Source organism: Budorcas taxicolor, chromosome 24, assembly GCF_023091745.1.
Source record: "Budorcas taxicolor isolate Tak-1 chromosome 24, Takin1.1, whole genome shotgun sequence".
Classification (NCBI taxonomy): domain Eukaryota; kingdom Metazoa; phylum Chordata; class Mammalia; order Artiodactyla; family Bovidae; genus Budorcas; species Budorcas taxicolor.
The window spans coordinates 36,625,436-36,640,907 of NC_068933.1; the positions used below are offsets into that span (position 1 = coordinate 36,625,436).

General features: G+C 48.9%; 2 protein-coding genes across 3 annotated transcripts in view; one reads left to right on the forward strand and one right to left on the reverse strand.

Annotated features, from left to right (window-relative positions):
* POLB (DNA polymerase beta) overlaps positions 1 to 7,823 on the forward strand; it is a 41,155-nt gene extending 33,332 nt beyond the window's left edge. Inside the window, exons 13-14 of one of the 2 annotated variants that reach the window (XM_052661324.1) lie at positions 6,458 to 6,597; positions 7,534 to 7,823. In XM_052661324.1, the coding sequence (XP_052517284.1) occupies positions 6,458 to 6,597; positions 7,534 to 7,628 (235 nt within the window). In that variant the 3' untranslated portion in view covers positions 7,629 to 7,823. The remainder of the gene's footprint in view (positions 1 to 6,457; positions 6,598 to 7,533) is intronic. The other variant, XM_052661323.1, reaches the window with a different exon arrangement.
* A 1,258-nt stretch (positions 7,824 to 9,081) lies between these two features.
* LOC128068175 (dickkopf-related protein 4-like) lies at positions 9,082 to 12,596 on the reverse strand. The gene is made up of 4 exons (XM_052661266.1): positions 12,489 to 12,596; positions 11,144 to 11,294; positions 10,592 to 10,711; positions 9,082 to 9,326 (listed from the first exon to the last, which is right to left on the reverse strand). Exons 1-4 carry the CDS (start codon positions 12,594 to 12,596, stop codon positions 9,082 to 9,084), a joined length of 624 nt encoding a protein of 207 aa, XP_052517226.1.
* Between the last annotated feature and the right edge of the window lie 2,876 nt (positions 12,597 to 15,472).

The following is a 15,472-nucleotide window of genomic DNA, read 5'->3' on the forward strand; positions in this document are numbered from 1 at the left end:
CTGGAGGAGGGCTTATTTGAGCTGGGTTTTGTGGGTTGAGTAGGAGTTCCCTAGGTTAAGAAGCAGGGGATGATACGCCTCAGGCTCAGACAGTGAAGTGTGAACAGGGGCAGGAAGGCACATATCAGTTCTAGAGGGTCTGTGTGACTGGAGCAGATGGTGGAGAGACCAGAGAAGGCTAGATTGTGCAAAGCTGATAACAGGCAAAGGGAACCAGAAGACGTTATTTCATAAGCAAAAGAAAGTCACTGGGGATATTTGAACTTGAGAATTACAGGATCTAATTTTAAATGCTTTTTAGGAGCGCAGTGCTGGAAGCAATGTGGAGCTGGGCTTACAGTGGGTGAAAGTGAATGCGGGGCCAATAAAGAGGAGGTGAAGGAAGCGAAGAGGAAGGCTGGTGTGTGCGGGCGACACGCTGACAGTGAGGACGGCGAAGGATGGGATTTTGCAGGTGGATCTCCATCGGCTGATGTGAGTGAAACGGAGGAGTTCAGGTCACCCTGACATTTCTAATTCTGTGCACAGGTGGATGGTTATGGCTTCCCAGGCGGCGCTAGGGGTAAAGAAGCCACCTGCCAACGCAGGAGACCTAAGGGAATTGGATTCGATCCCCAGGTCGGGAAGATCCCCTGGAGGAGGGCATGGCAACCCACTCCAGTAATCTTGCCTGGAGAATCTCATGGTCAGAGGAGCCTGGGGGCCTACAGTCCACGGAGTCACAAAGAGTCAGACACACTGACGCAACTAAGCAGGCGCATGGATGGTCATACACTGTAGATGGAATTTTGGATGGAAAGTGGGTTGGGGGCAGTGGGACAGAGGCCAGGAGCACTGATCCAAGTCATCAAGCCTTTGCTGGGTATCCATCGTGGAGACAGAAGATTAACCCCTGTGTCCTCCGGGAGGACCACTCCCACGGACGAGAGGACGTGAGGATTCAGACATACCAGACGCAGGAGGCTGCAAACGGGCAACAAGACTGAAAAGCAGGCTTCTCCTCTCCGTCTCTGTCTGACTTTCTCTCAGCCTTGCAAGACTGAGAGCTTCAGAGTCAGGTGGACCTGATTGGAGCACCACACGGACGGGCCTTCCCTGTAGCCCCTGACTCCCGGAGGCATCCATGTGCCCACTGTAGTGTTTATAAAACTCTATTGTGATTGGACACTGTTTTGTCTCTACAACTGTAGACAAAGGTGTCATCTTTGTATCCTCATGCTTGGAAGGCCTGGCACATAATAGAAGTTCCATGCATTGTTTTATGTGACGGAAGACTACATAAATAAATGCATTTATTGTGACTTTGAACAAGACACTCCAGCTTTCTGGGCTGCATCTCCACAACCGTAAAGTGGGCATGACTCCCCATAAGTCCTACATTTGGAGGGTTCAGGGCATGACTTTGTGTAGCAGGCCTGGTGCAGTAACTGGCACTCATACGCTCTGTCCCAGGCCACCCTCACGTGAAGCTCAGGACCCAGCACACCACACGGCCCTTCCTCGGGGGTGCTCAGCAGAAGTTTGTGTAATACAATAGTTGTTGTTATTCAGCAGTTTAGTCGCGTCCTACTCTTCACGACCCCACGGACTGCAGCCTGCCAGGCTTCCCCATCCCTCACCATCTCCCGGAGCTTGCCCAAGTTCATGTCCGTGGAATCGGTGATGCCGTCCAACCGTCTCATCCTCCGTCGTCCTCCTCTCCTCTGCCTTCAGTGTAATCCTATGCACCAAAGACACATCCACGCCCAGCCCCAGTTGCCCGTTATTTCTAGGTCTCCCAAAGTCCAGAGTGACCTTGAGGACGATACTAGAGTCTCCCTGGAAGACGACCTGGGGTGTTTCCAGATCTGCAGAGGCTGCTTGCGGATAACAATCAGGGTTCCTCGGCCAGGATGCCCCATGGCCGCGCTCACCACCCTCAGGCTGAGGTCAGTCCTTGCGGCTTAGAGATGATGGAGCAGTGGGAAGTGGATGCCAGGGAGGAGCAGAGGGGAGAGAAAGGCTTCAGAAGCGTTTCTGCTGAGAAGGAGTTGGTGCTTTTGACCTGTGGCATTGGAGAAGACTCGTGAGAGTCCCTTGGACTACACGGAGATCCGGCCAGTCCATCCTAAAGGGGATCAGTCCTGAATGTTCATTGGAAGGACTGATGCTGCAGCTGAAACTCCAATACTTTGGCTACCTCATGGGAAGAGCTGACTCATTGGAAAAGACCCTCATGCAGGGAGGGATTGGGGGCAGGAGGAGAAGGACGACAGAAGATGAGATGGCTGGATGGCATCAGGGACTCAATGGATGTGAGTTTGGGTAAACTCAAATGGTGAAGGACAGGGAGGCCTGGTGTGCTGCGGTCCATGGGGTTGCAAAGCGTCGGACACGACTGGCCGATTGAAACCCAACAGTAGGTCAGGGCCCCTGAGTTCCCAGACGCAGATGGCGGAGCATTGCCCGCTCCCCATGCTGGAAACCTGGCCCCTCCCGTGAGGACGCCCTAATGTGCTCTCCTGCCCTGGATGCCCCTGGCGAGGACTGTGGGCCAACTGACAACCCGAGCTGGTCCTCATGCCTCGGGGAGCTCCTGGCCCAAAGGAAGGGCAGGATCAGGGAGTATAGACTGAGCTCAGGGGAAATTAAAATTCTCGAAAAGCAATTCCACCCCCCACCCCGGTTCAGCAAGGAGGGAGATGTGATTCCCAGCCCGGGAAGTGGGGTGCGGGCTGGTATGCAGGAGCTGACAGCTGTGCCCTCCAGTGACAGCCGCTGTAGTTCACATCAAAGTCAGCATTGTGATTTATATTCACTTCCGAAAGTGAAGTTTTGTTATGGCTCCCGTGTCAAGACCAGTTTGATTTCCATACATTCTGCATCTCTTAAAATCAAAGGAACCGAAAGAAGCAGGTCTTTGGCAGCATCTCACAGGACATGTTCAATAAGTGAAAGATGAGAGGGGCGGGTTGATGAGGGGAGACAAAGATTGCAGGATCCGTGCAATCACTGCAGCCGTGTAAACACTGAGGTCAGGCGGGGACCGCCGAGGAACTGTGTTTACCAGAGGTCTTGCCCCTTCGGGTGGTTCCACTTCTGGAAATGGCTTGGATGCAGTCAGGAAGATGGAGTCCGGCCCATCACCGATCTTGTGTCCTTGGCTGGGTCACGGGCCTCTCAGCCTCAGCTGCTTGTGGCCTGGAGGGCTCCTCCAGACCAGGTTTTGGGGAATTTGCAGATAGATGGTGCGGGAGGTGACTGCGATGTCACACACCCTGGAGGCACCACTTGGACCCAGACTGCTGTCTGTGTGAGTGGCCCCCCTTCGGAGCTATGCAGTCAGACGGTGTTAGGACCTCCCTTTTCTGCAGCAACAGCCTCAGCCCTCCTGACCCCACAGCCGACGTGTAGCTGAGAACGACACCAGGGGCCCCTAGCTTGCTTAATCAAGGTTGTGCTCTGCCTTCTTTGGGCTGAAAAACAATTCGATGATGCTGAGTGTGATGCATGAATCCTAACGGCCTTGCCTGCCCTACCCCGTTCCTGGGCGCACACCGTACTTCTGTGTAATGGAAATCCCACGGACTAGCTGCTTGCGTTCACGCTGTGGTCTGAGGTCAGAGTCCCCACGTACTCAGGTTCCCTGCCACCTTCTCCACACACTTCAAGGAGGGACAAGGAGCTCTGCAGGGGGCTCTTTCATGAGGGCGCTGATCCCACTCACGAGGGCCCCACCTCCAGACCAAGCGCCTCGGGAGGTTCCCACGTCCAACACCATCATACCGGGAGCTAGGATAGCAACACATGAGTCTGGGCACACAAGCATTCAGCCCACAGCATTGCTCTTCGTCCTCTGCATCCTGTAGCCCCAGACATACTCGTGCTACACAAGACACGGACATGGGGGTAGTGACAGCAGTTGCCGCTGTGAAAAGGCAAGGAAAGATGTTTAAAAAGCTGCCCAGTTATGACCCAGCAATCCCACTGCTGGGCATACACACCGAGGAAACCAGAATTGAAAGAGACACGTGTACCCCAGTGTTCATCGCAGCACTGTTTATAATAGGCAGGACATGGAAGCAACCTAGATGTCCATCAGCAGATGACTGGATAAGAAAGCTGTGGTACATAAACACAATGGAGTATTACTCAGCCATTAAAAAGAATACATTTGAATCAGTTCTAATGAAGTGGATGAAAGTGGAGCTGATTATACAGAGTGAAGTAAGCCAGAAAGAAAAACACCAATACAGTATACTAACGCATATATATGGAATTTAGAAACACGGTAACGATAACCCTGTATGCGAGACAGCAGAAGAGACACAGATGTATAGAACAGTCTTTTGGACTCTGTGGGAGAGGGAGAGGGTGGGATGATTTGGAAGAATGGCATTGAAACATGTATAATATCACAAAAGAAATGAATCGCCAGTCTAGGTTCAGTGCAGGATACAGGATGCTTGGGGCTGGTGCACTGGGATGACCCAGAGGGATGGTACGGGGAGGGAGGAGGGAGGGGGGTTCAAGATGTGGAACACGTGTACACCCGTCGCAGATTCATGTTGATGTATGGTAAAACCAACACAATATTGTAAAGTAAAAAAATAAAATAAGAAAATAAAATTTAAAACAAGCTGCCCGGGTCTCAATACACATTAGCTGGGAACAGCATCAGTTGTCTTCAGTCACGGCAGGAGTCAGGGAGCTGGGACGAGGCCTTGGCACTGAGTTGACTCAGGGAACTGATGGCCTTTTGCTGATGCCACTGAGGGTCCCAGCAGCCTGCACTCATCCGTGTAGGAGACTTGCGTGGTTTCCTTTTCAACTGAAATACACCTGTGTTCTAGAGTGGGTCACAAGGTCCTTTCAGCCTCTTTGTTATGGCAAGGCCCTTTGGCACAGTCCACTTTGCTTTATTCTTGTTGTTGCTGTTTAGTTCGCTAAGCAGTTGTCAACTCTTTGCGACACTGTGGACTGTAGCCCCCCAGGCTCCTCTGTCCATGGGATTCTCCAGGCAAGAATACTGGAGTGGGTTGCCTTTTCCTTCTCCAGGGGATCTTCCTGACCCCCTTTCTTACTTCTCCTGCATTGACAGGTGGATTCTTGATCACTAGTGCCCCCTGGGAAGCCCCTGAAGTGCCCTATGTCCTTGCAATAGACACTTTTTGGCCTGAAAGTATGTAAAGATAACACTATCGACAGAATCTGCTTTATTATCTCTGGATTTGCCTCTTGATAAGGTGCCTTCCTTATCAAGAGAAGAGCAGTTCTCTTGGGTTTCCTTACCCTACTACTCTCCACCCGGGTGCCCTTTCCCAGGAAAATCTCTTGCTTTGTCCGCGCATGTGTCTCCTCGGGCAATTCATTTCCGAGTGTTAGACAAGAGCCCAGTTTCGGGCCCTGGAAGGGGTCAGCCTTCCTGCAACAAACGGCGACTCTGGTGGGACTCTTCTCCGCTGAGACTGACATCCTGACCACTCGGGGTACTCAGGGGCCAGCTTGCCTGCCAATGGACCAGACCCAGTGGCCGCAACTGGGACCCTTTGGTCCCTGGTCTCCTCCTGACGCGGACAACTGGCCAGAGTGCCCCGACCGGTAAGGAACAAGAGATTTATTGACCTCTCTCCCCTTCCCTCTCTCTTTCCTCTGCTTAACCCTTCCTATCCTTGCCTGTTTTTCTGGTCCCCTGGTCCTGGATGCAGGAATCTGGTTGAAAGGCCCTCAGCCAGAGCTGAGGATTGGAGACTGATCACCTCCTCTTGGCAGAGAACTTGAATTCTGGTTCTGGTCTGGTCTGATTTCTGGTAGGGGCGAGTTCCAGTCCTCCCTTCTCTGGAGGCCCAGGGAAACGTCCCATAACGCCTGGGTATCTGTAGGTGGCAGGAGACGTCTGTAAGGCCACCCCTTTCACCCCACCTCTCCCGCCTCCTCCCCCTTCTTTCAACCTGGCTTTCTTTCCTCCCTTGAAATCTTTGATGTTAGTACTTGGCCCTAAGTATTTGCAGAAGTTAAAGCGTCTGCCTGCAATATGGGAGACCTGGGTTCGATCCCTGGGTTGGGAAGATCCTCTGGAGAAGGAAATGGCAACCCACTCCAGTATTCTTACCTGGAGAATCCCATGGACGGAGGAGCTTGGTGGGCTACAGTCCACGGGTTGCAAAGAGTCGGACACGACTGAGCGACTTCACGCTCATTTTCACTTTCAAGCTGCCTTCCACAGCATGAGGTGGATCCCGCTGGGGAAGGTGGTCCTGAGACCATCTTTGGGTTTGTCCACACCCCTTGCAGAGTGTGGTTTACTGAAGCCTGAACTAACTGCACGGTTGAGGACATTTGAATGGTCCTAGTGATGGTGGTCTCTTTAGGTTATTGGACTGCACAGGCTTGTATTGTGCCTTCCTGATTATGAGTCCTATTTTTGCGAAGTTTGAAATGCATAGTAAAGGATTGCTCGCTTGTATCTTTTGTTTAGGTTGATACCCAAGGACCAGTATTACTGCGGTGTCCTCTATTTCACCGGGAGTGATATTTTCAATAAGAATATGCGAGCTCATGCCCTAGAAAAAGGCTTCACAATCAATGAATACACAATCCGTCCCTTGGGTGTCACTGGTGAGTATTTGTGTCTGCATCGGAGATAATCCCAGTCATCGGGATATTTTGGTTTAGCAACTTTGGTTTTTCTAAGAGCCTTTAAGTAACCATGGCAGTTAATTGTAGTTTCTTTAGAATTGTTAGTCCCTCAGGCAACAGAGAAAGCTTTGCTCCATAGGTGTTCCCAGGCCCTCAGCTCATGATGACAAGATTTAGTTATTTTCTGTGTTCGAATGGATTAAATTCTTTCTACTTCCATGGTCAGTAAAAAAGAAGAAACTCTTATTGACCTAAAGGATTTTTGTTTTCTTAAATGTGCCTCCAAGATTTCAGGAAAACTCGGGTGTTGCTCCTTTCAGTGTCAGGCCAGACTTGGTAGCTTTGACTCCAAACTTTCACAGTTTAAAGGGTAAGAATTGCTTATCTGTTTTATAGATCTTGTTAACATTTCACAGTCTGTTTATTATGTGGTCTACTGTTATCTGCTAAGAGAATGAAGATTTCGTCCTTTTGTCCTAAAACTGTGAAGTAGGGCTGTGCTTGTCGCGTGTCAGTGGGTGTACAGACTACATGGGACCCTCACTCAATGCAGGTTTCACTTCAGTGGGCTTTGCGGGACTGCTGCATTGCTAGTCCAGGGACCGTGTGCTGAGCTGCAGAGGAGCTCACTGGAGTCTTTTCTCTGGCACAGGGGAGATCCAGCAGAGAGGAGAGTCATGGATTAGGGTCACGTCAAAGGGCCAGAGTTGAGGTGTTCAGGTTCGTTGTGTAGCACTGGTGATATGTGCGTGGCAAAGCATGAACAGAAGCCCTTGAGGGAGGTCTTTTTAAGTCGCTTGTGGACTCTTGTCTTTTCCCTCTGAAAGCAAGTCCTGTTCAGGTTTCCATCCTGACCCCTCTGTAACTGAGCTCCAGAACTGGCTCATGAGGAAGGTCTCTTGGCCCTCCTTGCAGGCGTTGCCGGGGAGCCCCTGCCCGTGGACAGTGAGAAGGACATTTTCGACTACATCCAGTGGAAGTACCGTGAGCCCAAGGACCGAAGCGAGTGAGGCCCGTCCTCCCCGGCACAGCCCAATCAGAATCTTAATTTATTTCTTAAGCTTTGCTATGTAAGGGTCTGTGGTGTTTTTAAATAACTATTTCTTCTTCATGCCGTAACCTGCACTGTAGTCAATGAAACCTCTTGTATGATTATCAGCTGTGATCTAGTTCTTACTTTATTAGCAAACGTTTAAATTTATATATTCTGTTCATGACTGCACTTTACTAAGGGTCAGTAGAGAGAATTAAGAGATGAGATGATAACAAATCTTAAACGGGGATTTTTATGTTCTCATTTCCTGCCCTTATGTTATAAACTACATTACCTCATTACCTTTCCTCCTGTTTACTGATTATAAATTAGTTAAAGTGCACCCAGGGGGCAGCCTCTGGAAGAGGCTTCAGGCTTTCTTAGAGATTAGAGAACTTCATAAATTTCACTTTTGTCCTTGCTTGACCCATATTTGATTTTGTTATAAATACTTATAAACTAAAGAACAGGTATGTGGTTTGTCTCTCAAATGAAATCTGTAGCAACTGATTGTAATCCATGAGAAAGAACTTCCCTAATTCAGTTCAGTTCAGTCACTCAGTTGTGTCCGACTTTTTGTGACCCCATGGACTGCAGCACAGCAGGCTGCCCTGTCCTTCACTGTTTCCCGGAGCTTGCGCAAACTCATGTCCATTGCGTCGGTGATGCCATCCAACCATCTTGTCCTCTGTCATCCCCTTCTCCTCCTGCCTTCAATCTTTCCCTGCCCCAGGGTCTTTTCCAACATTCGCCCCTTTGTATCAAATATGACCATTTAAATTTCAAATAGACAAAGATTTCACTTTTTTCCCCTTGTTTTCCTCCAGTGTAACTTTTGAGTACAGATGGTCAGGCACTCCTTGAAAGCCCAAGCTTTGAAATACAGAAATTATATCAATACAAAAACATGAGAAGTTCTTAAATAGTAAGGCTATTGAAAACAAAATAATGGACAAGTGCCTTGGAACTTGCATTGGGTTATACCAACATAGGCTATTATCTTTTGAATCTTGTATCTTTATTAACCAAGTTTCTGTTTTTGTAGCGAGATGGCGTTTCCCTTCCAAGACATGAAGGCTTATAAACAGTAGGGGTTTTAAGGAAATTTTCCCTGGTAAGCTAATTTAACAACAGATAAAGTGTCACTCCGCTTCCCCGCCCAATTCCCATCAGGTATCAGAACTTCACCAGAAATTACTTAAAAGATTTATTTGAACTAACTGAATGACTAGATGAACTTAAATTTGTTCTAGAATCACGTCCACTTTTCTGCAGAAACAGACAAAAAGCCAAACTAGTTTCTATTCCTCACAAGACGGCTTCTGCAGCTCAGTTTGTTTCACTTATTACAAGATTGGATTTTAAGATGTGTAGATGGGAAGATGTGTGAGTGCATGCCTGAGATTTCTGCAGGGTTAGACCTGCAGCCGTTAGGGTTTCTGGCACACTTGCAACTGTCCGCAGTGTCGATGAGCCACCTGACTCCGACACACTAGCCCGGCCTTACATTTACAGCGCTGGAACTGAGCCAGAACTGGGCCAAAGTTGTAATCCCTCCCAGAGCAGACCTTTCCCTCCTGTCGCTGCGGTTTACAGACTTTGTTCCAAAAATGATGAGCGCAGCAAAGTCCAGGCCTGCAGTCTAAACTTGTGAGACACTTTTGTCCCTTTCGTGCTGTCACAAGATTGACAGAGGCTTTAGTGATGAGCAGCTGGCTTGTCGGGGTGTGACTGGGGTGAGGCAAGGCAGGGAGGATAAGCCGGCAAAGTTAGGCTGGAGCAGCACGCCCGGCTCCAACGCTGAGCACAGCAGTGAAACGGACAGCTCTCCCGAGCAGAAGATACTGCCTGAGAAGGCGGAGAGCAGGAGGAGCAGAGGGCAGCAGGAGATGGGTTGGTTGGATGGCGTCACTGATTCAATGGATGTGAACTTGGGCAAACTCCGGGAGATGGTGAGGGACAGGGAAGCCTGGCGTGCTGCAGTCCATGGGATCGCAAAGAGTTAGACGTGACGGCGACTGAAAAACAACCGAGGTAAAACCTCTGTCAGAGAAAGATGGGGTTTCCTGTCTTGAGACGTAAAGTAAGTATCACTCGGCAGTGTTTTAGTAAAGGGGCTGTGTGCTGCCATGCTAAGAGACCACTGCTACACAGGGACCAGTTAACCTGAAGACACCACCAGGAGCAGCCGGTCCACCCTCAAACATTCCAGCTGCTTTCTGTCGAAGGTTGGATTTTAAGATTACAGTTGTTTCAAAAGCATCTTAGTGAAGCTTGTATTTTGTTTGAGAGTGAAAAGTTACTGCATCTGTGTTCATCTCTTTTATTTTTTTTATTTTTATTTTTTTTAAAAAAGCTTATTGGCTTATCTGTGTTGGATGTATTTTTTTTAATTGGGCTATGTGTGTGTTAGTTGGTCAGACACGTCTGACTCTTCATGACCCCATGGACTGTACAGCCCGCCAGGCTCCTCCGTCCATGGGATTTTCCAGGCAAGGATACTAGAGTGGGTTGCCATCTCCTATTCCAGGGGATCTTCCCGACGCAGGGATCAAACCCACGTCTCCTGCATTGGCAGGCAGGTTCTTGACCACTGCTGCTGCTGCTGCTGCTAAGTCACTCAGTCGTGTCCGACTCTGTGCGACCCCAGAGACGGCAGGCCACCAGGCTCCTCCGTCCCTGGGATTCTCCAGGCAAGAACTCTGGAGTGGGTTGCCATTTCCTTCTCTGATGCATGAAAGTGAAGAGTGAAAGTGAAGTCTCTCAGTCATGTCTGACTCTTAGCGACCCCATGGACTGTAGCCCACCAGGCTCTTCCGCCCATGGGACTTTTCAGGCAAGGGTACTGGAGTGGGGTGCCATTGAGCCACTTGTATATATATGCGAGCCCATATATATATATGTATGACCACATGCTCATATTTAGAATGCTGCTCTTACCCTTCTCGGGTGGTGGCGTTCCAATACTTGGCTTCCTCGTGTGTTTGTCTTGCTGAACTGTGTGCGCCTTTGTCCCCCTCTCCACCTTTGGCCGTATGTCTTCCCGTAGAGTACAGACATCTGACAGACAAGCGGGCGGGGTTAGAGAACGAGAGCCACGGGCAGGCGCATCTTCACGCTGCCAGAGAGGTTGGCAGGGCCTCTGCCTTCAGTCTCTCTGTGACTGTCTAGGTTTCTGGGACACGTGCACTACATATTTATGTCTCACATAAGGCAGAGAAAGGGGGTTAAGTAACTGAATCAAAGCGGAAACAGTGATTCCAACTTGCACCCTTCCTTTAAAATCATCTCCACATTGCTGGCAAGAGTTGTTGCCAGGAAAGGAACTATTTTGCTGCACTGAAAAGAGGCAGCTGGGGAGATTCGCTTCCAGAATGACTTCAGGGAGCCTTTAGAGAGTGCCTGTCGTGGGACATCGTCCTCCAAGAGACCCAGGTGCTGCCTCCGCCTCGTCGGAGCACAGCGGTCCTGTTGAGCTCTGGGCCGACTCACTGTTCACGCAGAGCATCCCGGGGCAGCACATGTTGACATGCTGGCACCGCCTCCGTGTTCTACGGCAGGTGGCACAGAACGGTTTCTCATTCCAAAGTCTGACGCAGAATTTTCCAGCACCGCAGTCTTCGTCAGACACACACCATGAGTCCTGTGAAGGGACATTTGTTCACAGGGTAGGGAATCCAGGGAGATGTGAGCAAGCTTTTTACTGCAGGCAGGAGGTGGAGGGAGCCGAGTGCTGAGGCCCTTGAGACGTTGCCACCAGCCTCTAGCAGCATCTTCATTTCTTTCCACTAGAGTTGGTTTTCTCCCAGGAAGGGGAGAGCAAATCACCAACAAAGAGAGCTATGTGCTGCCAAGGTTATTCGTGTTTGAAAAATTGTCCTACTTTTAAACCCAGAATTTAATTTTTATGCTCTTTGTGAAAATGGAAGAAAATGTTTTCCCATGTGTCGTAGAGATGGTTATGAGATTTCAAAATGTATATATTTGTTTATTTATTTATTTGGCTGCACCAGGCCTTAGTTGTAGCTGTGGGATCTAGTTCCCTGGTCAGGAATCGAACCCAGGCCCCCTCCGCTGGGAGTGCAGAGTCCCAGCCACTGGACCACCAAGGAAGTCCCTGATTACGAGATTCTTGCTCTGGGGCTAGAAGCCCTCGACACTGTGCTACAGTTTAATGAGATGGACGGCTGGTGTTTGTGGCAGCTCTATCTAGCTGACCTTGTGACTCCATCAGTCACCATTGGCCAAGTAGCCCTCGGGGGACCTCACCCATGTCACCTGATTCTTAGGGATGCCTCATTTGCAGAGGAACAGATACCAAAGACCGGCTTTTCTCATCTACAACTGATGCTTTTTCAAACAGATATGAACATTTCCTATAAAACAGTTCTGTGAAGTGAGAGGGTGACAAGCCGGTGCTCCTTGCCACATAGCATTAAACTAATAACTCCCAAATTCCCTGACTGCATGGCCTTAGTTAAATCCCTTAGCTTGTCTGAGTTGCATTTTCATCGTCTGTTGTTAGGAGGCGTGACAACTATCTCAAGCTCTAAGGAAGCAAGGTATTATGTATCAGAGGCCCGGCAGGTGGCACAGCCTTCTCGCTGTCCACTTCCTCTCTGATTTATAGGCGAATTGAGAGCTCAGTGCCCTGAAAAGCCACTAGGCTTCTTGGGTGAGTTAATGCGAAGGTGACTGGATTCTCCCAGGAGGCCTTCAGTCGCGCTCACAGCCTTTCCAGCTCCCAGGCTAGTTGAGATGAACCATTTCAGACCCCGATCTGAGTGATGCTTCATGCAAATCCAGCACCCAGCCCTCCTCCCTTGCAGGGCGTTACCTCCTGGGCCCCTTGTTCATCAGCAGAGTTCTTAACGCTGAAATCCATAGCCAGGGCTCCCAGGGGGGCGCACAGCCAGCCGAGTCCCAGCAGGACCACCAGCATCATCCTCGACCCTCTCAGACCTCCCCGCGTCCTCCTTGAAGCTGGGCAGCTCTGTACCCGCAGTGGAGCTTTGGCCGAGATGGAAACTCAGCAAGTTGCTGGGAACTGCTTTTTCTGAAAGAGAAGGGCGGAAGGTGTGTGAAATGCGATAAGCCAGGTCTGATCTGCAGGTTCCCTCTTGAGCTATTTATAGATGCGTCCCCTCCTTTCTCCCCGCTCCCTCCTCCTTCATTTCCTTCCTTCTTACCCCACACAGGCTAGAACAAATCCCTGCAAATCTGTTTGATCAATAGTTCAAAACAAGGACTCAATCGAGTTGGGAGCACAGACAGGACTGCAGCCACTGCTCCTCCAGCGGTTGAATCCCTCTTAATTACGGCCTCTCAAGGTCAGTTCGAAGGGCCAGCAGAGGAGCAGGATGTCTGTATCAAAGGCAAACTCTGATAATCTCCTGCATTTCCTACCTTCCATAATCCTGTGGGGGAGGAGGGAGTCCGCTCTAAGAGCTGTTTTCACAGCTAATTGTGCTCCCAAGAAAGAATGGCTCCTATTAGCCAATGTGCTATGCGGGATGCCAAAAACTAAGAAACGTACTGAGACATTTTATGGTTTTTTTTTTTAATTTTTAATTTTTACTTTATTTTGCTTTACAATACTGTATTGGTTTTGCCGTACATTGACATGAATCAGCCACGGGTGTACATGAGTTCCCAATCCTGAACCCCCCTCCCACCTCCCACCCCATATCATCTCCCTGGATCATCCCCGTGCACCAGCCCCAAGCATCCTGTATCCTGTATTGAACATAGACTGGCGATTCGCTTCTTACATGATAGTATACATGTTTCAATGCCATTCTCCCAAATCATCCCACCCTCTCCCTCTCCCACCAAGAATCTCATTCAAATATGAAGGAGATATCAAAAGCTTTACAGACAAGCAAAAGCTCAGAGAATTCAGCACCACCAAACCAGCTCTCCAACAAATGCTATAGGATCTTCTCTAGACAGGAAACCCAGAAAGGCCGTATAAACCCGAACTCATAACAATAAAGTAGATGGCAACGAGACACTTTAAACGATGCTCAGGTAGTGAAGACTGTGCTCAGGTAGAAAGGAGGGACGATGCCTCTGATTAGCTCTGGCATCCAGATGTAAAGAGCCCAACAGCTTAAGAGCTGTGAATGTAACAGAACCTGTTCTGGCTAAATGTCAGTTGGAAAAGAATTCTCCTAAAGATGAAAATGGAACTGTTTGAAGTTAGGATTATTTAATTAGGAAAATAATGAGCTTTATGAAAATTGTCCTTTTAATGAGAACCCCAGAGAGCCCATTGTATATACAGATTTACACAACTTAATAGGAAGTTTGGGTGCATTTTATTGAGCAGTGGATTTAACTTGTGTTGTATGGTGGTGAATTGACTGAAGTGGAACAGTCTCCAATATAGCAGATTTCAGAGGGAATTTCATGCATTTTAATTTAAACTTTCATAACTTCTGCTTCATCCCCTTTTGTCTGATTTTTTTCCCAGTCAAAGTGTTACCTAAGTCAAATAATTTTGACATGCACTTACCTTCAGACGGTCAAGAATCTACCTGCAATGCAGGAGCCCCAGGTTCAATCCCTGGGTCAGAAAGATCCCCTGGAGAAGGGAACTGCAACCCACTCCAGTATTCTCGCCTGGAGAATTTCATGGACCGAGTAGCCTGGCCGGCTATAGTCCATGGAGTCGCAAAGAGTTGGATATGACTGAGTTAGCCACACTTTGTCACTGCCTAAGTACTTTAAGGGTAGAACAGTCTGAATGTGGATCTAAAAATCCCTTTACTGTTGGCTTTGTTCTCAGGGTAAATTCATCCCACTACCTGGGATGTAAGGTACCCTTTAAAATCTAAAGACGCATTTTTTCTATGCCATCAATGTCATTCTTAGTATCACTGGGTCTTCTTCCAGAACCAGCTGACCTCAGTCGTCAAGATGAACCTGGATATTCTGTGCCAGGGGACCATTCTCAGCCTCAAAGGCTGCCCAGTGCCGTGGCGGCCGGGGCAGGCAACCGGAGGCTCTGTTCCTTGGCTCTCTCCCTGGTGTTGGGGTGTCTGCCTCCATTGTGTGGAGTGAGGAGCTATTTCTTCTGCAAGTACGACTTTCTCATGTAAACCAACATCAAACACCGTTTGATAGTAGGCTATGCCTGGTGACTGGGTGTGTTACGGAATTTATTTTGAAGTTGGACAATTATGACCAAAGATAAAGGAGAAAGCCCCAGGGTTTGTTCCTTGCTGGGTTTCTCTGCTTCCTGTTAGCTAACTGAAGAGAGAACATTAGGGCAGAAGAAGCCTCTGGCAAAGCACACAGACAAAAAGGACTGGCACAAATATTCACTGAGTACTTTGTATGGAGCAGAACCTATGATTAGATATTGGGAATAAAAGATAAAAATGACCCTTGCCTGTGAGGAGTTAATGTCCAGAAGACATGTATGTAGAGACAATTTCTATATATTACGACAAACACGAACAAAAAGGCAGAAATGTGGGGCTGGAGGATCACAGGGGAGGGCGCGATTAGCCCTCTGGAGGAGGGCTTATTTGAGCTGGGTTTTGTGGGTTGAGTAGGAGTTCCCTAGGTTAAGAAGCAGGGGATGATACGCCTCAGGCTCAGACAGTGAAGTGTGAACAGGGGCAGGAAGGCACATATCAGTTCTAGAGGGTCTGTGTGACTGGAGCAGATGGTGGAGAGACCAGAGAAGGCTAGATTGTGCAAAGCTGATAACAGGCAAAGGGAACCAGAAGACGTTATTTCATAAGCAGAAGAAAGTCACTGGGGATATTTGAACTTGAGAATTACAGGATCTAATTTTAAATGCTTTTTAGG